Source organism: Labrus mixtus, chromosome 23, assembly GCF_963584025.1.
Source record: "Labrus mixtus chromosome 23, fLabMix1.1, whole genome shotgun sequence".
Classification (NCBI taxonomy): Eukaryota; Metazoa; Chordata; class Actinopteri; order Labriformes; family Labridae; genus Labrus; species Labrus mixtus.
This window is the reverse complement of record NC_083634.1, coordinates 18,631,491-18,653,761: the sequence shown is the minus strand read 5'-3', so window position 1 is coordinate 18,653,761 and position 22,271 is coordinate 18,631,491. Positions and strand designations below refer to the sequence as shown.

General features: G+C 46.0%; 1 protein-coding gene across 1 annotated transcript; it reads right to left on the bottom strand.

Annotated features, from left to right (window-relative positions):
* Nucleotides 1-313: 313 nt before the first annotated feature.
* LOC132958786 (insulin receptor substrate 2-B) lies at nucleotides 314-20,389 on the bottom strand. The gene is made up of 2 exons (XM_061031827.1): nucleotides 15,855-20,389; nucleotides 314-7,040 (listed from the first exon to the last, which is right to left on the bottom strand). Exons 1-2 carry the CDS (start codon nucleotides 20,044-20,046, stop codon nucleotides 7,036-7,038), a joined length of 4,197 nt encoding a protein of 1,398 aa, XP_060887810.1. The 5' UTR covers nucleotides 20,047-20,389; the 3' UTR covers nucleotides 314-7,035.
* Nucleotides 20,390-22,271: the final 1,882 nt, after the last annotated feature.

Genomic DNA, 22,271 nt, shown 5'->3' with positions numbered 1-22,271 from the left:
TAAGACTTATCTGGGTCATTTCTCAACATGTAGAGGAAACACATGGTCCTGTGAGTGAACTTTTTCCACCTTTTTAAATGAAAAAAAGTACGTTTTTGTTTGCAGGTGCTTGTGCAAAGTGTCTTTGTCCCACATTTGTGTACACACACAGTCGACAGTTTGAGCAAACACAACAAAGATTAACACTTTTTACGTGCATGACTGATTTTGTTTTGCCATCAATGACGTCTAAACTCCGACTGATGTTGATTACGAGATTTCAACCACAAGTCACACGGACACAGGGAAAAGACCAAGCTGAGACGACAGCGGCTACATGAACACATTTTTATTGCAATAGCTCTATCGAAAGCAAAAAAGTTTTGATAAATATAAACACTATGCCGATGCTCAAATCGCCTCTGAGTACCCCTCCTACCCCTTTCCCCTCCACGAGGAAAAAGAGAGAGAAAGAAATAGAAGGAAATGAAACAAAAATAGAGGGGAGGGGGGGGGGGGGCACCTGTCGAGGCGCCCATCATAACATGAAAAAAGCGACAACTTGAGTTTTTGTTATTTACAGGAGGGGGGATTTCCATTTCCACCACGGTTTTCTCGTTTGTTTGTTTTTTTTTTTAACTCTGTTTTCCTCGTTTTCCTATATAGGACATACGTCGCTGAAAAGTAACGCACATACGAAGGATACACACCTCCACAGTATTTTTTTCTTTCCTGTAAAGCTAATAAACAACAGCATTCAACTCGGAAACTAAAAACACAGGTAGCAGGGTAGAGTGGGATTTGCTTTTTCCCACTGAAATCCTCCGAACTTTTGGGGAAAAAATTAGCAGGGGTGGGGGGGGGGGGGGGGGGGGGGGGGGGTGGGGGAGGGGAGGTCCTGCGTCTGATAGCAGGGCAACGAACATCGTCGTCATTGTCGTCGTTATGCCATCGACAGCATTTCCAACTGTTACTACACAGCAGCAAATAAACTGTAATATAGTTACAAAAAATAAACATTAGGCAGAGGTTGTAACCCATTTCTTTATACAAATAACTGCAAAATGCCTATGTACTCTTAAAAAAAATACTACCACTGTGTCGCTTCGTTTTTCAGAGACACGAGGTCGCCCCGATATAACAAACAACCAAAAATAAGATGATTCTTTTCCCTCTGTAAACTAGAATACAAAAGAAACCGAAAGATAAAGAGGAAAAGGGAAACACAAGTTTGCATAATGATGCAGTACCCTAAGTCTTCTCTGCGAGGATTATATATATTTATATTTATAGATATATATATAAATTACGTAGGTCTCATTTCTTTCTCATCTCTCCACCCCAACAAGAAAAAAAATCAAAACATTGAGGACAGATTTGAGGTTGAATCGTTGCCAAAACGAACACAGATTCTGTGTAAAATTCATTCAGTCATAACAAGGGATTCAAACATTGGGCGGGTGGTAAAAGTCAACGTGAAAGGCAATCACACATGAACGACATAATTCCATTTTTCAACAATGCTTCAAATAAATTAAGGGGGACTCTTGTCAATTCCCCAAAATCTAGCTCTTAACATTTTTTTTTTGCCATAGCCTTAAAAAAAAAAAAAAAAAAAAAAAAAGAAACTCAAAAGCAACACTTCGCCGTAGCATGAAATAACACAAAAACAATTTCCAAAGAAACGAAAAAAAGAAATGTCTCGTTTGTCAGGCAGCTGCAGCCAAAAATAATCGTATATTCAATTCTTTGTTCGCCAAATGGGAAGAAAGACAAACACCTCAAATTGTTCATCATGTACATTTAAGACAAATCACAGAGTTTAGATTTCTAAACAGCATTTTCAAGGATTCAAGCTTTGAAATGAGACCATTTACAACATCGGCCTGCTTAGGGGGAACGTTTTACACGTAATGCTTAATTATCTCAACCCTCCAGAGGGCGATAAGGGGGTAAAAAAAAAAGGGGGTTCCCCACTGTTCAAAAAACTCCTGTTGGCTTTAACCTCCCCATTATGAGCCTCATTAACAGGAAGATCACTTTCTTTAATGGTGGCGTTTCTGGGTTTTGTGGCTTTGTCGTGACTGGAATATTTTGTTTTTTAAAAAGGGAGGTGGGGGAGGGGGAGCACGAACGCATCAATGAGGCGATTTTGTCCGAGGTAAAAGATTATTGAAAGTTTGGGTGATTACGACTAAGCGTTGGTGACTGGTCAGTCTTTAAATCATGAAATAATGGACACACTGGTTTTATTTGATGCTGTGAACTTCAGCTCTCGGGTAACTCAAGCGAAGCAACGGTTGACTACTCTACAAAATACCCAATTTGTAGCTCGAAGTTTGTTTTTTGAGCAGACAAATCTTTGTTTGATGCACATGCTACAACTTTAACATCACAAGAATCCCATTCAGATCCATCCAGATTGAGCAGAAGGAAATCACTCAGCAAGAATTCAATCTAACCTCTGAAAGCATTTTGAGTCGAAAGACAAGACGTTTGCACAAAGTTTAAAAAAATATTTCTATATTTTGTATGCACGAAAATATAAACTGTGCAAAGAAGGTGATAACATGGTGCCAAGATGGAAATGTCTTTCTGAACTTCAGGGCCTCGATTGAAAGGTGGAGTGCTGATTTCCAAATATTGTTTTTGTGCAATCTATGGAGGTTTTTAAAATCTTTTTTTTGTTTGTTTTTTGGCTAGATAGGTAGAGAGCGACGGGGGGATGACATGCACCAAACAGCGTCAGGATTGGGAGTCGAACCTGCGACCAGTTCGATGAGGACTGTTAGCGTCTGGGCATTGGGTGCCCTCTCTACCAACTGAGCAAAACCAGCGCCAAAATGTTTTTGATTATCAAGAATTGTAATTTCTGCAGCTTCAAAGTTTGTTTCTAGTACTCTATGTACCCTAGCATGTGCACCAAACAGCTAACCTTTGTCTTTGTACCAACGTCTAAGTCACAGTGATTGTAGTAGTGTTTTCAATGAACATGAAGCACCAGATGTGCAGAGTTTACTGCATCAGTGCAGCTCAGAGCATCAAGTAAGCCGTCAATCACAGTCACTCCGAGATCATCCCTCCGCTACTTCTAAGAGCGCTGCGAAAAAGCGACAGTTATTTAAAGACACCTCAGCTCCTGCACCTCCCTCCCAGATTAGCATCCCTGCTGCGCGAGGTGGAGGCTGACAACGATGAGTCCCACACAAAAGCACAGTGAGAGTGACAAGCTTTCAACCGCCCCCCCCCAAAAAAACACAAAATTAAAACCAAGAAGAAAAGTGGGTTGATAAAAAAAAATAAAAAAATCAGGAAGAGAGCAAAGATAGCATTAGATGAGTGAATTCTGAACAAAAAAAACAATGCTTTCCGTGGGCTACGTTAGCTGTCAGTCTTTGTGTTTTAACACTTTTTCTTTCCATGAAAACAGTTGCGTGGGGGTTATAGTCATGGGAGAGCAGCGCGAGTAGAAACGCTAAATACGGGCGTATCAGTCTGCGCGAGAGCTCGGAATTAAACTGTGATAGATGTGTGTGTGTGTGGGCGCGGGGGCAAGTATGAGCAGCACTGTGCACCTGGGACTAGAGCTCAGATTACTGGAAACCCTCTCTACGTCACCCGCGGCCAATGACGACCACACCAGCATGCATACATGTCTGTGTGTGTGCATGTGAAATATCAGAGCCGCTGACCAACAGAACCAAACGAAAGGCGACGCAGGAGTTACCCTCTACCGTCTAAATAGGGCTGTGTGACTTGTGTGTGAAAGTGTGCGTTATGAGAGCAGGCATGGGCGATGCCGCATGACTGTGACGTGTGTCTTTGTGACATACGTGTGTGTGTGTGTGTGAATGCCACTGAACTAGGTTGCAGAGTTTCCATGTTTGCACATAGGCCTGGTGTTTGCATCCATGGGGCAATGTCTGATCTTTAGCAGCTTTATGCATGCATATGTAACTAGCGCAACTCTCCCTCACTAACCCAGGGCTTTCCATAAACATGGAGTAGTCTACAACTGGGGAAAAAGATGCCAAATAAGGGGGCTGCAAAAGCCCAGATTTGGGGGCTCTTGGAATTTTCAATAGCCAACTTTTCCTCCCTGTTTGACATTGGCCTGTTACTCTGACATTAACAACTGTTGAAGTGTGTTAAACGGGGATCATCACAACATTACGGCAGGTGCTACCTATAATACGAATTAGCCCACCACTGGAGAGAAAGATGTTAAAAACAATACAATACAAACAATTATAGTGGAGACAGTACATAGTGATCAACCCTTATATGGACTAAAAAGGCTCGAGACAAAATAACTCCTACAAAAAAGCTCCTGAATTAATCTACAGCCCACCTGTTTCATATGCCACAGACTGTGTAGAAGAAATAGGGTTGTCACCGGATACCAGAATTTTAAAATTAGATACGACACAATTCAAGTCCTAGGCACCAAGTTTGGATAATATATTGGTTTTATTACCAACCTAAATTGCATACACATTGGCAATGTTTCGGTAATGATGCTTTGCCAATGTGTTTGAACAATTAAGGCAGTGCTCTCTCGCTTTCTCTCTTTTGGTTAGAAAGGTCTATTATTAAAAACTACAGAGAGATTGTATCGTTTTAAAACTATGTGGTATCGAAATAATTGACAACCTCGATAAGAAACAGGGTTGGCCTTAGTTATATCACCAACTGGTTCATGTTTAGGATGTTGCTGTTTTGGTTTAGCCAGAAGTGACCATATTTGGAAAAGAGGGCAGATTTGGAAAGTAGCCCCACCCTAACTTAGTTTAACGTCTGCGTGGCATATTGGGGAAAAATGTACAGGAAAAGCAATTTACAACTTGTTAGTCAGAACTAATTTATTAGAGTCAACAATGAGAAAAGGCAGCCGGCTGTAATTAAGAGACTAGCCATCGTTTATGGAAAGCCCTGCTAACCTGAACTGTGCTACGGACCGTATGAGGTAAAACTGAAATGTTAATGCAGCAGTGGTCAACTAACTTTTTATCCATCGAGGTTAGCAGCTGAGTTTTTAAAAAAAACCTCTACAAGCTGTTTTGTTTTGAAGAGAACAGCTCAACACTTTTGGAACAATGCATGTTTGCTCTTTCTGTAAGATGAGAAGATGTTCACCAATATTGTATGATAACATTTTGTCTGTAGCTACAGCTAGCAGCTAGTTTTAGCTTAGCATAGCTTACAGCTACTCTAATTCTGAAGGTAACAACTTTTATCAACATTCACCAAAATGCCCCAAAAAGTGTACCAACATCAATTAAAAAGTGATGTGGGACAATATTTATTTTAGGACTTATTCAGCACATAACCCCCCCCCAAAAAAGTAAATACACTTTTTTTTTTAAATTTAGGGTTTTAAATGCATTTAAAAAACTAAAATATAAAATATAACTTCTATAATGAGAGAGCTTTAGAGATGATGTTTTGTATACTTTTGACAGAGGCATGCGAGCGGTTTCCCCTGTGCATCAAGTCTTATGCTCAGCTATGTAAAGCTAAGCTAAGCTTAACCACAACTTGCTGTAGTGCCAAATATTGCAGACACATAGGGTATCAATCTTCTTGTCTCACTCTCAGCAAGATAACAGAATAGTGTATTTTCAAAATGAGGAGATGAGAAGATTATTACTACTTTTAAATAATAAAATTGTAATTGTAGCCACAGTTGGGTCAGCTTAGATTTCTGAGTGCAACAAAATTCAGCATCAGCAATTGTTAAACTCGTATATTAATATCTTACATGGCAAATTGTTTAGCCTGTACAAAAAACAAAGTATGTGAATATCAATTTACAAAGGGATTTGCCAGCTCTTTCCCCTTGCTTTCAGTCTTTATGCTAAGGTATGCTAAGCTAATAGCTAACATCTACTAGCTGTAGCTTTAAATAATGCAGACATACATGTGTGGTATCAATCTTCTCGTCTAACTCTCAGAAAGATAACAGACTGTGGTATTTCCAAAAATCTCGAACTATTCTTTCAAGCATATCAGTTTGACGTAGTTGCTTGAATAAGAGGCAGACCTAAGACAAATACACTTTCCAGCATTCGATTAGTGGCCGGCTTTCTTCCCTTTGCCTTGAGAGTACCATCAGACAGACATGTACCAGAATATTTGTACCTATTGCAAAAAATAAATGACATGTGCTACAGAATATGAGGATAATAATAATAATGCCTTAGGGTTACCCACTGTGACTGTTGCCAAGTACCAAATCTCTCTTTTCCCCAGATGGATTTCAAAACTGGCTTTGTTTGTCAATAGTAGCCAAGAGAAATTGTAATCCAAAGGGTTCTGGTCTGGTGTACTGTACCTAATCCAGACAAGAAGAGGGGGAAAAGCAGTGTACTTGTGCAATGCCACTTGTCGACTCAGGGGTTAAATTGGATCCAGCCACGAGCTTGTACCATTTTAGGGTTTAATCCATTCAGAAAAACATTTCTAATTCAACTCTGTCAACAATGTAATAACTGTTTGGTACCGTGTAGAGGATGGATTATGCAAGGGGTAAAAAAAATCATAATAAAAGAAATAATGTTTTAAATTAAATTCATTATAAAAGTTTCCAAGTCTGTACCATAATGCCTTTGCTTAGTAATCCAGCCTCCCTTTTTAATACCGTACGGAGAAGCATTTGAAAATAAGACCATCTAGGGTTCTGTTGACCCCTCCCCCCCTCTGTCAAATAAGTCTGTTTAACATGAGGGAGGAAAAAGCAGCGCAAACTGGCAGCATCGATTGTGAGAGGGAGAAATTATTTTAAAAAACTGGACAAGATATGCATATAAAACACAAACAAAATAAAAAAAAATGAAATACACATAAAAAAAAAAAAAAAAAAAACTGCAAGCGTTTTTTTTGTCATCTGTTATGATGTTGTTGTTGTTGTTTTCTGCATCCAGGGGGGAGCGGCGAGGAGGTCAGAAGTCACCAGTTGCGGAGGGGGGCCAAAGGGTCACGGGCAGAGTCAAGTGCCCCGAGTGGAGAGATGAGGAGGAGAAGAAGGAGGGTGGAGAACCTCTACCGTCTCGACGCTCAGTCTGGGAGAAGAAAAGAGAAAAAAAGAAAAGTAAGTAAAAAAAAAAATCAGCCTGAAGTGCACAAAACAATCAACAAAACACTCAGAGAAAGCATCAGTGTGGGATGTTTTTGAGCTTATATATACTGAGTCGGTCATGTAAAATTATAGACTACATAAAATATGGATGTAGTCAATGTGTTTCACACATGGCTTTCTTAAGTGGAGTTTAAAAGCTAAGCGAATGGCGGCTATCATTATGTTCAGAACGCTGTTTCATACCAACTTCCGATCCATCTAGAAACAGACAAAGAGTTGGAGCAGAGGCGGGCCTTAAGTCTCCTGGCAAGCAGCTACAATATGCCCAGCTGTCACTCAATGGAGCCATGCCCAATGTGTGTGGTGTACAAAAACAAACTAAGAAATTCAACTTTAAGATGGTCTAGTCTAGTCTTCTGACCACTACACCGCAGGTCACACATACCCATTCACACCCTGATGGCAGAAGCCCAAGGACACATTGAACATGTAGCTGCAGGAACTGGGTATCGAACACCTGACCTTCCAGTTAGGAGATGATTGACTCTACCAACTGAGCCACGGCCGCAGCCAAGTACTCTATCAGTCTTTGATAAAGTAAACCACGAGTCACAGCTATATAAAAGTTAAGATAGGTTAGTTTATCTAATCGAGTCAGTGGGGAAAAAAGGCTTGTCTTGTATTTGTACACTGACAAATAATGAATGTGGCTGCTTCACTTACACTTTTCCCCCTATTTTCTTTTTTTTAATGTTTTATTTTTGGGCTTTTTATGCCATTATTTAGAGGTAGGACAGAGCCAGAGCCAAAGCCAGAGCCAGAGACCAAATAGAGAGACAGTGGGGGATGACATGCAGGAAAGGAGCCACAGGTTGGATTTGAACCCGGGCCATCCCTTGGAGGACAATGTGCTCCGTAAATGGGGTTCGCACACTAACCACTAAGCTACCAGCGACGCATTATTAGTTCTTTGTGAACATTTTGAAGCAGAGTTGTTCTGCCTGGTTTTTACTGAATCTGTCTGGCTTTAAACTCAGATCTGCTGAAGACGGTCTCTCGCCATTTCAGGGACGTTTCTCAAGAGTGGAAAAACTTCCCAAAACTAACTTTATGATGGACAAGAATTCAAAGAATGGAAGCAGGGTTGGAGGTCAGCTTTAGGGCTCGAAATCATCCAGCAACAAACAACCACAAACACTGAAATACATTGTAAACACATTTCTTAGAGGTTATTTAACACAACAATCATAGACAGATTATAAGCATCGAGGCCTTTACACAACAGTCGGTGAGTTGTGTTCACTGAAAGCTTTTCTGACCAAGTTTGGCTCAAACAACTGTTTGTCGAGTAAATAAGTGAGCGTGGCCGGTGAACTTTGGATCCAGCTGGCTGCCAGCAGACATAAACACACACATAAAGTTTGTTTCCTGCCCTGCTATCGTGTCCGGGCCCTGGGCTGTCAGGTCGGCTGTTGTGGTGCGGCCCCGGCGGCCCCGAATGACCCTGCCGATGGCCGCCGTCCAGCTGGGTTATTCCACTGAGAGCGCGGCTTTGTCCGACACAACAATGTGAGCAGCACGCCACAATACAGATGCTTTGACAGGGGGCACTGCTGGAATGCCGCTGCTCTGTTTGTCGGGCCGCGGGGATGGAGGGATGGATGGACGGACAGAGCGATAGAAAGACGAGGAGAAGAGGAGTAACTGTACACAGACTCAGCACGGTCCAAACACAAACAGATCCAACCGAACGACTGCCAAATACAACAAAAAAGAGCATCAACGCTCGTCTGCTACAAACATGGACGCTAAGAAGACACAGACAACCTTTAACCTGGGAACTAGGGGCTGGCCCATTGCTATTTGAGATCGTCTTTCCCCCTCCACTATGAGCATCAAACGGAGGACGTTTGACCTCCTTCGTAGTCAGGATGACGGGCTTAATGATATTGAAGGCCCAGCTATCACTGCTCTGATCAGACACGGAGCGAGGAGGATGTGGGTTCAGGTTGGATTCATCGGAGACAAAAAAATACAGAGGATATCGTATGTTTAGAAAAGAGTAGTAAAGTGACCTTAATAGTGGAAAGATTTTTACGTAGACGCACTCGGATCAGCCGCACAAAATGGGCGGTGCACTCTGAAAAAGGATGCAGGCGGGCGTCTGCTGCTGCATACGTTCTCCCTCGGAGCTAGATGGACACGGGCCCTTAAACTGCATGCTGAATAGGAAAGGGGATTAATGTGGTTTTTTGAACGCCATGAACTCTGCTCATCCGTCTGGTTTCGATCATTTCCCTACTTGACTCTTGAATAACAAAAGGCTGCACAACATTAAACTCCATTGGAAAGGTCTACTAACTACTAATCAAGAAACATTTGTTGTAAATATTCAAACAGTCCTGGAATTTAAAACTTCTCAGAGGAGGATACATGCAACTAGGACAGAAGCATAAAGATAACTTCGGCTTTGACTACAAAGTGAAGTTAAAATTTAATTTCTGTGTTTGTGGTAGACGGATCGACGGAGAGAGAGAGAGAGAGAGAGAGAGACAGAGAGAGTCGTCTGAGGTCTCTCTGGGTTTTCTCTCGAGTCCAGGACTTTGATCAAAACAACGCTCTGAGGACACCAGACCGACTGACCCGAGCCGACCTCGATTAAAAACACACAAATGCAGACGCACTCGCCACAGAATCAGGTTATAAAAACACTTCTCGCCAAACACCTGCATTAGCTAACAGCTTGTTGTGGCGTTGCAACACAAGCTGGTGCTCCTTTCTCTCTATCTCTCACTTTTTCTCTGTGTGTGCCCTCCCCGACCTGCCGCCCAGCCCTAAACCCCTTTCACCCAGCTGGGACAACAGATGAAAGGCATCATGGGAGAGAGAACAGTGAGCGTAACGTGTTGACCTGACACGGGCTGGCGTGACAGCTGGGTGCCTTTTTTTAAGTACAGATCCGAGTACAGAAAAACGGGCGGGAATTTGATATGGCTCTCGAAACTGACCTCTCCCTACTTCTCTCCCAAAGATCTGGATCCACATAAACAATACGAGGCTTTATTATCTCACACATCCAGGTTTATTTTACCACCATTCTCTGTGACCCAATAGATGAGAAATGCTAAGAGTCAAAAGCTCTTACCTGATCAGGACTTAAGAATTAGTAAACTATGACATTTGGCTTCATAACAATCGTTGTTAACATTTAAAAACTATTTCAAGCATCCATTTTTTTAAGGAACATTTTCCCTTATTGACTGGACAGTGGTTAGAGTAGGAAATTGGGAGAGAGAGTGGGGAATGAGCCACTGGTCCGATTCGAAACCCGGGCCACCTGCTTACAGGACTATAGCCTCCCCCTAGGAGGTGCAAGCTAACTGCTTGGCCATCAGCGCCCCCATTTTCAAGACTTTGGAATCAAAAAATGTCCCGTCATTTCAATTGTCTAAAGCCTGGCCCGCACTAAAAGGTTTATTAAATCTTACTACATGTTAAAAATGTGAGAGAAAGGGGAACCTATTGCTCATTTCTTGCATAGGCAAAATCTCACCAACGCCCATATGCAATATCTCCAGATGAATCTTTTTTGTTTTAATTCAGTAGTCGAGGATCAAAGAGTGAGGTCACTGTGCCGTCATGTCTGCCTCTTTCTCGAGATATGTGGGCAACACCTGGAGGAAATTTGATTACATCTGGTTTATTTTTCTACGTCTGTATCTGCCTGAGAAGACAACACCATCTGTGCCTCATCAGTGGACAATTTCCCCTCGTTTTTTACCCTCCCGTCGGCAGAAAGACAGACCTTTTTTTCTCTGTCAAGTCCTCAATTCATGAGAGTGTTCTCATGAATCTGCTCCACGAGCAGAAATGTGCTCAAACTAGGATCAATATTGAAGATGCTTTTGAAAATAAGAACGCAGAAAGGTTTACAGACTGATTCAGAGCTGGCTGAACACTGAAGCTTCAGTGTCCATAACATGGCAACCTGGGCGTGCACATTGACTCTAGGGAGAAGGGGGGGCAGCTCTATTCAATGTTTTGAATGTAGCCCCCGGGCGGCCAGTTATCCACCCCTGTTTTAGCTTCTACTCTTTTCATTTATTTTTTTAATGTTCATTTTTGGGCGTTTGTGCCTAAATTTTAAAGACAGTGGATAGAGTCAGAAATCGTGGAGTGAGAGGGTGGGGAATGACATGCCCACTTGGAGGACCATGGCCTCCGTACATGTGGAGTCTGCATTAACCACTAGGATACCGACACCCCGCTTCTACTCTTTTCAAATGTAAACAAACGTCACTAATTTTGACAAATACACCTTTGAACAAGTAGCTTATTAAACGTTCTCTTACGTCACATTCCTGTAAGTGGACTTGGGGCTGCAGTAAATCTCTGCTTCAACATAACGACGTGTAAATCAGGAGAAGAAGAAGAGGAGGAGGAGGAGGAGGACAGAAACATGAAGGATGGAGAAGAAACGGGAGTTCCTGCATGTTTGAGGGAAACAGGAGCCTCCCTGCTTGAGTAATGCCCACGAGGAGCACCTTTGAAATGAACACTTTAGAGTCACTAAAAGCTGAGGGAACAGTGAGCGCACATAGCTCACAGTGTTTAGGTCCATATATTACTGAGGAGACACAACACGTCGCTCAGAGAACGCATTCTTGACTCATCCAGCTCTCCCACTGCCAGAGCTTTATTTTATGAGCATTACCGGTAACTCTTCGACTTTCATGATACATTTTAGAAGCTCGGAGAAGCTGTGATCATGTCTACAGCTGTTAAAAACTAATCTTTGATGTAGCTAGCTTCACACTAGTTTTTTTTTATGTAGAAGAGGCAAGGAAAAACAGAGCTACAGCGATAAGTCGATCAGAGGAAAATTCAGTGACAACTCCTTGGATTATCTGATTATTATTCTGGTTTAGGGAAATGTTACAGAGCTTTTTCACACTTTTGACAGACATTAGATATCAGAGCACCAAAAAGCCCATAAAAGACACAAGCAGAGATGTTATCCTCTGGGAAACACCTCTTTAAAGTGTCTAATACTCCAGGAATCCATCGACCAATGGGAACCCCGCTGGTGCCGACCCGTCCGACAGGTTGAGGGATCAATTCCCCCCGTTTAGCTTGACGGACACCAACACTGGCAGCTTTATTGATTCCCATGCTTGACAGGGTGGGCCACCCAATGCTTAAAGCCCCCTTAGCATGTCAGCACTTTGAATTAAGGCGCTCGCGGTATTTAGTCACTAATTAGACAAAAAAACGGGCAAAATGTGAAACTCCTGTGGGCTTTTAGAGAGCTGCAAATACATCTCCTGTGACGGTCTGAACAGCTGCTTCAAGGGGAAACTGCTATGTGTGCATGCACGATAGTTAATAATTCTAACATCTGTGGGTAATGGGTATATACATGTATCTGTCTATTTAAGAGAGAGGGTCTGTATGCCGAAAAGGGGCGGGGGGAGGGGGGGTCCTGTTACGACCATAAATTCATGTCAGTCTGGAAATAGAGCTGTAAATATAGAACCGTGGAGGTGGGAACGAGGGAGGAAAGGGCAGCCTCGTACCATCTTCTATCACACTCTGCCTAACCCTAACCCCCCCCCCCCCACAATGTCCCAATGAGGGACACAGGGGGGAGAGAGGGGGGGGAAAGGGCAGGTTCCCACCGCTGTCACTTCCATCTAAAAAAACTTGTCTCCGAGCCGTGTAAGACCCAAAACTTCCTCTCCTGACCCCACGTTAACCTCTTTGACACGTTAGATCCACCTGACCACATGACACTCAGGGTGGGCTCTTACCCATAATCCCCCTGTCTACACCCTTTAATCCATTACGCCTAATGACCAAAACATTGAGGAGGCATCAATTATTTCCTTTACCCCATGAAGCCTCAGAACGAAAAAGCAACAGTTACAAACTATAAAACGTTTTTAATATGGTGGGACGCGGGTGTGATGAAGTCAGTGATTCCCGCAGCGCTTTATAGTAAAGATGGCCGCTTTAAATACATGCGCCCTCCACCTTAACTACTGTTGAGGCAAACAAATTGATTATAAATCCTCCGGCGTCTCATGTGAGATACAGCCTCAGCTCTGGATGCTGTGGATCAGGTTTTTATTCCTCGATGCTGATAATGGTATCGGCCCCAAACATCCCATATCGGTCAGACCCTTATTTGTATCAGTATCATCATATTGAAAAATTTAGGATGTCTGTCTGTATCTGAACCTGGCCTGATATGATGTGAACATCTGATTCATGTTTTATTTAATATTTAATATCAAAGTTTCTTTAACATCTGGACAGACCGCCCCCCTCCCTCCCTCCTCACTATCCTGAGGGTCAGGGATCCAGGTGTTTCTGTATCAGCTTAACACCGCAGCTGAGAGGAAGGAGCATTCCTGAGTGATGATGATGCGTTTCCTCCCGGCCCCGCTGTGTGCCTTGACACGCCGCCGCCGCCGCAATTACAGCGCCACATCAAAGGGCTGCCTGCCATGACTCAGCTCGCACACACACAGACACACTCACACATATCTACCTGCCTAGCTGCAGAGCATAAACTGTAAACACACCAACACAGACGGACTAAAGACCGAGCTTGCTGTCATACTTTAGCTTATTTAGCCTCTTTTAACATCTGAGAGCTGCCTTACACCTGCCTGCATGATCCAAAACACACACACACAAAACAGACAGACGAACACATAATGGGATGGGTCTAAGCGCCCAGTTCATCTCCAGTGCTAGCAACACACATCACTGTATCCTCACCCCACACACACACACACACACACACACACTTTCATCTGCGTTCAGCACAAAGATAAACAAATGAGTCAGTCGCCGCTCGCAGACAATCCTGACTCATGCTCCTGCACACGAAGCCAAAAGAGAGAGAGAGAGAGAGCGAAGCGGAGATTCAGGGAGGAGAGGAGGTTAAAGACGGGAGGAAGTGAGAGTCAAAACATCCTCTATTTCATCCTCTTGATGTGAACATGGCGTCTAAAGACAGTCGCTGCAGACCTAACCTCAGGACTGAACTCCTCACACACACACACAGACACACGTCTACAGTACACCCGAAGAACTGAGCGCTATGCCTTTAAATCTGCAGAAAAAACTCCTGTGTCACTATAGCTCCAGAGCCAAGCTAACTCCACGCTGTACAAGAGTCAATTTGAAATCATTCTGACATCACTGAAGAAAAGAACGTCCTCATTCAAAACAACATTTATCAGCAGTCGTGAACAGCTTACAATCTAAAATATACGGACCTCCTACTGTTTGATTTAATTGCTTGATAGTCCGTCAACTTTTACATGATGACTGTTTAATTGTTTTAAAATATCAAAACAAGTGATGGAAAGGGTGGATCAGGGTTTCTCAAACATCTTCAAACGTCCAGTTTTGTCTTTACAATAGTGAGAATAAAAAACTGAAAATATATAGAGTAGAAAAGAGAAGGCAGGGAATGACATGTGGGAAAGGAGCCACAGGTCGGACTTGAACCCTGGCCGCCCACTCAGAGAACTATAGCCTCCGTGCATGGCACTGCGACCTAACCCGCTATGCCATCTGCGCCCCCTGCAGCTCGAATGCTTTTTGACGATAAAATAGATTGTTTGAGTCGTATTTTAGGGAAACATGTGAAACACTTTTCAGTTCTAGCTCCGTAAATCTACTTTTCTTTGTCATGAAAGAAAGGGAATGTTTGGGGTCATTGGACCGATTACAGAAGTTATTCTGGGAAACTGTGATTTGCATACTTCAGGTGTGTAACAGACTGAGAAGATAATCTACTGGATTACTAAAACATGGTGAATAACAGGAAGTAGCAGTCCTATAAAAACAAAATGCCTAACATTGAGCTAAAATAACGCCTGTAAAAATCTTAAAAGCAGCATAAAAAGTTACTAATCTGTAATTGCATTGATGTGTTTTGCCATCATACTGTTGCATAGTGCTGCTGCTGGCTCGGCTCTCCTCCATGTTTGGTACATGTAAAATATAATATTTCAAAGATATAAAAAGTGTCTCAAGTGACAGCCTCACAGCAGACAAAAGCCTGTTTGAACACACACACACCCACACATTAGTACTCTCTGCACACACATGCTGACACAAAGAAAACAGCGGCACGTGCACAGACAGGCACAGACAGACAGCACCAGCTACAAAGACAGGAAGTCAGGGCCCTTTTTTTTTTTTTTTGGGGTGGGTGATTCAGTCCGCACTTGACCTCAGATAAACCTCGGTTCATTCAGCGAGCTAATTGTCTACGCGGTCTGCTCGCACAAAAAAAAAAAAAAAACACACACCAACACGCGGGCCTCAAGATGAACCGCATATTGGTGCCACTTCCTGAAGCAAGCTCCGTTATAGACTAGACTTCAGCTCCCTGGACAGATGCCTTCAAAGACGACGGCTGGCTGCTTTCGCTCGGAGCGCCTGAACGCAGCAGCCTTGTCAAGATCACAGAGGCCTGATCCAAAATAGATTCACTAGAGGAGCTTGCAAATTGATATAATGCGACTAAAAATAGCACGCAGCACTCCGGGGTTATTTTGGATTTCAGTGAGGAAAAAAAATATCTGTAACACCGATTCTCTTTCACTCACACATGAAAGCTTTTTTTTTCTAAGCGTGCACACAAAGTAAGAAAGTATGTTTTTCCCTTTACAGAGGGCTGGAAACAAAAGGAAGATTTTCCCCGTCAAATCCAAAAAGCAGAAAACAAACAAAACTTCCTTGATGATACACAAAAACTCATGTATTTACTCACCTTTTGTTGTTGTAGTGACTCCGTCAGATTTGGTGAAGTCTATACTGGCGTAGGCTCCGTTCTCCGGCAGAGGCACCGTCCCCGCCGCCGCCACTGCTGCTGATGAGCTCCCGTTGCTGCTTCCGGCTCCCGCGTTACTTCCATCCTCCCTCAGCTCCAAGGCAATGTAGTTCAGGCCGTTCTGGTAGCCCACAGACATGTTCCTGCACATTCTGGCTCCTCCGGCCCCCGAGGAGGAGGAGGAGGAGGATGCTGCTGAGGTCCCGGAGGCTGAACCCATCTCCACAGCTCTTGTTGGAGCATGGTGGGCTGGGGAGTCACCTAGACCCTCCACCGATACCCAAACACTGTCAAAAGACGCTGAGCTGGCCCACCTGGAGGCCTGTCCCTCCTGTAGGTAGGATGATCCATTGGGGGCTGAGGGGTTGACCTGCGAGGGGTGGGTGGAGGAGGACGAGGGGCCGCCTCCGGAGGGAGTTGAATTAGAAGAGGAAGTGGAGGAGAACGTCTCCGAGCTGTGTCTCCTCCTGCCTTGAGGGTCCGCCCGGACCACCTTGGGTTCCGGTTGGTGCGTTGCCGCCCTGCCGGGGCTCGACGGAGGAAGAGGAGGGGAACTGGACGAGGAAGAGGCGGAGGTGGCGTGGCCGTATCGCCCCTCGATGACGCAGAGGTGCTGCAGCATGGCCGTGGGGCTCGTTTGAGTCCTCTCGCCTCTACTGAGGTTGAACGTCATGTCCGTGTAGTCGTCCCCCTTCGACCTCCAGTGACCCCCTGCAGGGACTCCCGGGGAGGCCAGTGCCCCGGGATTGCTAGCCAGGGGTCTGATGTAACTGGGCGGGTTCCAGGGGGCGACAAGGCTGGGTCGAGGGGACTGGTTTTTACCCAGACATTCGCCGCTGTCCCGCTGGTCTGCCCCGACCTCCACGCTCATGTAGTCCTGGTGAGTTTGGGGCTGAGGAGGAGAGCGACGGTGGTCGACGGACCCCAGGGCAGGTACTTCATCTTCAGCGGAGAGGGGGTAGGCAGGGGGCTGCTGTTGGAGGGGGTAGTGATCACCAAACTCAATGTTGATATACTCTCCAGGACTGGAAGGACCCTCGGAGGAGCTGACAGTTGCGGGGACAGAGGTGGAGGTGCCTGCAGACGCTGTGGGGGGTTCACTAACCCTAAGTGGGCCGTGAAAGCTTCTCCTGCCCAAGGGGAGGCGGTTAGGCCTCACAACGCGTCTGTCGACCATTGCTGCAGTCGTGTGGTGGGCTCCGTAAGGTGGGGGTGGGTGAGAGGGAGTGGAGCTGCTACTACTACCCCCGCCTCTCTCAGGTGTGGAAAAAGAAGCTGTGGCGACTGATGAAAAGACAGGTTTGGCAGGAGAACTCATCGGAACATACTCCCCGTACTCTTTCTCGTCTCTCTCTCGGGTGGGGGCCTTGTAGGAGCGAGGGAGGGAGAAATAGGGGCTGTAAGACTTCGGGGTGCTCTCAGGTGTGCCGGATGTGTAGTACCCTTCGTTTGAAAGCTTGCGCCCCCCGCTGCTGCTGCTGCTGCTGTACGACATGTCCATATACTCTCCGTTCTCAGGTCTCTCCGCTATGCTCTCACTCCCACCGGCGCCTGCCATGCTGGAGCTGCTGTGAGGGCTGGGGGAGGCGTGACCAGGGGAGGGGGAGCTGCCGCTGCCCCCCGGGAGCATCATCATGTAGCCGTGGGAGTCTCTGGAGGACTGCGGCTGGAGCTGGGGTTGGTGGTGGGCCGAGCGGGGGCCTAAAGCCGGACTGTGGAACTGGGGGGAGTGGGAGTAAGAGCCGGGTTGCATAGGCATGTAGTCGGTGGGCGTGTCTCGCGGGGACGCCGCCACGCCGCACAACATGGGCATGTAGCCGCTGTCTTCCTTGGCGGCGGCGGCGGAGGAGGAGGAGGAGAGGGGCGGCCGCTCGCTGCCGGCCTCCGTCCTGGAGAGCGTGGAGGGGCGGCTCTGCTGGCTGTGCTCGGAGCAGGAGCTGTAGTCGGAGCGGAGGGAGGACGAGGAGGAAGAGGGCCCGCCGCGGAGCAATCCACTCCCGAACGGCAACACGATATCGGACCCCTCTTCTAAGGAGAAGTTGGTCTGGGTCATTTTCTGGTAAACCGCCACTCCAGAACCACCGGTTGCTCCGCCCGCCGGCCTGGAAAAGGAGTGAGTCCTCCTCCTTAGTGATGATGATGACGAAGACAAGCGCTCGTCCTCTGTCGTCGACGTGCTCTCGTCACGTGGCGTGTCAGCTCCGCTGTTGTTTCCGGACCCGGCGCCGGTGCCAAAGACCTCCCGGTTCCAGCCCATCGCCATGTAGTCATTCAGACAGTTCTCCTCTCTGATTGGTGGGGTGTTGCCCAGAGAGTCCGGCGTGTTACTCCTCACCCGGAAGTATCGGAAGTCACCGGGACTGGAGCCGTATTCGTCGGAGGAGTTGAAGCCGCCGTCCGATGGCGAGCCACATATCGAGGCACTCGAGGGGCGCGTGAGGGTGTCGGAGACCGAACCGTGTCCGCTGCTGGAGGAGACGCTCACCGGGCTGGTGGTGGAAGGGAAGTGGGAGACCGGCAGAGAGGCGGAGCGGGCGTGGTAGGTGGATGACGTGCCGGGGATGGCTCTGACGTAGCGTCCGCTTCCGGTGCTGGTGCCGGCATTCCCTGTAGCCACGCCGCCTCCGCCGCCGCTTCCCACCCCGTCCTGTCGACCGTGATGGGCACGTGTGGAGTTGAGGTGGACCAGGCTTCCGGTGGCGGAGCGGAACGGGCGATTCATCGTCCCCTCGCCCTCGCTGGATGTTCGGAAGCGGTAACCACTGGCGCCGGAGCTTTTACTCGAAGGCGGCGTGCCAACGACAGACTCCGTTCTCGACCTCCGCTGCAGTCCAGTCTGGCTCGGTGGCAGGTTGCCAAGGTGGCGCCGCGTTGTGATGAACGGCATCGGGTTGGAGCCTGATGATTGGCTCTTACTCCTCGGTCTGAACTCCGCAAAAGCTTTCAGGGCTTTCATCGTCTCCAAGATAGTCTCGTGCATGTTTTGGGCCACGACAGAATCGTCCACCTGCATCCATATCTCCCCGGGCCCGATGGAGGAGGAGCGACCCACCTCGATGAAGAAAAAGCTTTCAGAATGTCCACAGCGTCTGATGTTCATCAGCTGAAGGTTAACACAGGGGGTTTCAGAGTTCAACTTTACGAGGTGAAGGGTTTTTGTTGAGAGGCATAGCCGGTAAACACCTGTGAGGTTTTTCGTTTGACCCAGTCCTTTAGGTTTCACATTCACCTGCCACACCTCTTTAAACACAGTACCAGGAGTTACAGTACCGTATCCATCATCTAAATCATCCGAATCCAAGTGCCCTTTTTTACCCTCACTCATAAGCTCACTGACAGCCACGTACCAGTCCTCTTGCTCCTGCTCGTTTTCAGCCACAATAGCAAAATACTCGTCCTTAGTGTAAAGGGCAATGAGGTGTTTGTTTTTAGAATCCGCCCTTTTGTTCACCGTGAAGCACTGGGAGAGGTAAATAACCCTTTTCGGAGGAGAAGGGGCGACCGCTCCACCGCTGGCGGCGGCCGCAGCAGCAGAGCGCAGACAGTTCCTGAATTTCTTCTCGCTGTCGTAGTACTCCAGGCGGCTCGGCCCGAGGTGACTGGCCGCCCTGAGCACGAAAAACCGCTTGTGTCCATGTTTTTGCTTTCTCAAATAGCCAAATTTGCGAATATCATCCCCAACGTCCGAGGTATTGACGACATTCACAGCGGCGTATACATGGCCGCCGCTGCTGCTGCCGCCGCCGCCGCCGCTGCTGCTGCAAGCGGCAGGAGACGCGGCAGCGGCGGGGTCCTCAGCGGCGTGTACCTGGCCGAGCACCGAGGAGGAGGCTTTCCTGCCGGGGGACTCGGCGATGTTTTCCCCGGAAAGATGCTGCTGCTGCGGCGCCAGCTGGTAGTGGTGGTGCTGTTGTGGTTGATGGTGGCTGAGGTGTTGATGGTGGAGGTGGTTTGAGGGCGGTAGATGGAACCGAGAGCCGCCGCCGCCGCCTCCTCCTCCTGCACCGCCGCTGATATTAATTAACGGGGAAGGGGGTTCCCCGACCGAGCCGTCCCCGTTTGCGGTCGCCGCGGCCGTCTCCACCATCAACATCGCCGCCTTACCTTCCTGGTAGTTCGTGAAATTCGCCATCAAAAGAACACAATCAAAGGTCACTTTACTAGCGAGCTAATCCGACTGGACCTAGACCCCATTCTTGTTTTTGGGAGACGAGCTCCCGAGTTCGGCTAGGCCAGCTAACGTTCACTCGCTTCGGGCTCAGATTTTGAAAATCCTCACGAACCGGCTTAGATAGTCCGTTAAAGAGTCTCTTTTGCCCCCCACCCCCCCCTCCCCCGTTCAGCAGCGAGGCAGATAATCCAAGCCTACCGTGTGCAACATGACCACGTTCAGCCGTGTTTCTCTAATCGGGAGGGATCCGGCTAGCTCGGTTAGCAATCCGTTCCCTTCTCCTCCTCCTGTACTCCTGAACATCTCTAAGGGCCAGAGCACAAACAACACATGACCCTCTGCGTCACGTTCCAAACGGGAGGAACAAAGGCGCAGACGCGGGCTCTGATTGGCTCGTCATTCTGACTGACATCCCGTGACAGGAGCGCCCACCAATCGCTGCGGGATATTAGTGCTTTGCGTCAATCGGCTCCGACCAATCGCGTCGCTGGGAGTTTTACTGAAGTTAAAAATAGGCGGTGACTGTGTAGGGGCTTATCTGGAGTCCGTCGTTGTAGGTTTTCCAACAACTGTTGAGACGCGGGAAACCGATCTCAGACCTGCAGACGAACTAAAGTGACACACCAGAGTCTTCAGAGCAATACTGTATTCTTATTTATTTATTTTAAAGACCTTTTTATTCGCATTTATTTTAAACCCAAGGGAAATTGTATACTAGCCACTAAACTGAAATTAATTTAAAATCGCAAAATAACAAATATATTACAAAACCTGTGACCCACTTTAGTTATGAAACATTTAATGGCCCTCATAAATTTAAGGAAAACATTTACAGAAGCGCTGTAAATAAGTACAATAATGTCAGGTGGGCTTAATTGACTGTAAAAATGTTATATTATTTTATGATTTTTTTTTTGTCTAGCCTATATTTATTTGTCAACAGTACATACAAGCTGCTCTGGTAATATTTTTTCATATGAGACACGCAGTCTGAGTGAGTGAAAAATGTACTATGGTCACTTTAAAAATACTATAAGATAGTTATAATGAATAATAATAATAATAATAATAATACATTTAATTTGTAATGCACTTTACATTTTTGCAAAAAAATCTCAAAGTGCTACAGGAAAAAAAAACAAATAAAAACAAATGTCATCAACTAAGCAACTAACGAAACTAAAAGCTAAAAAGGTGGGTTTTTATGACTCCAAATGCAACATTTAAATTGTGTTTAAAGTAGACCTAATTGAGTAATATGGAGTTGTTTTTTTTACACTTGTTACTGTACAATACTTTTATACAATTCTACGGAAGCCCTAAGAGGACAAACATCCTTACATCTTGTTTTACTATTGTTTGGAGGCGATAATGAGTAGGCCTACATTTCGATTGTTTTCTCAAGATCTTGACCTATTTGTCTCGTTATCTCGATGGCTAATGGTTTTTCATTTTGAGAAATGTACTTGTTATCACAGGAAAGCCAGCCATGTGCACTCCTTAACTTGTGCTACTTTAACCATTTTAAAAAAAAAAAACCTTGGAAAAGTATTTGTGCAGGTGCTGAAAAGTGTAGAAGAATACAGTCTTTCTACAGTATTTTAGCTTATTTACTCCACATAGGCCACATAAATAGCCAAATCATGTCGAGGTTAATCCCTAGCCGTCCATCACTTTGTATTATCTAACCGTTGTTGTGCCAGAAGACCTACTTATGCAAAACAATAAAAACAAATATTTGGATGAATGCAGAAAAAAAGCCACAATTACTAAAGTCTGCCTATTTATTTATCCTGCATTCTACATTTTCTACCATCTCTTCAGTGTCCTTAGATATTTCCCCCCCATATACAGAGGACACTAACAGCTCCCTAAACGTTGTTCCTCTTGCCTGCAGGGCCTGAGGTTTACTAAAACACATTGCTGCTCCGGTCATGTGAGAATCCACTGGTGAGTTTGGGCACTGGCCAACCACAGTGTCAGCGAGGGTCAGGCCAGCCGCGCTGACCTCACACGGCCTACATCCTCTGTGCCTTAAGCTAAAACCAAACCCTTCTCTGGCACAAGATGTGAATCCAGATCAAATCCAGGTTTGTTTACAACACGCCTTCTACGGCATCTGCCATCGACCTCACTTGGACTTCCTTAAATCTTAGAGAAGGCAAGCTACATGTGGCACTAGCTGG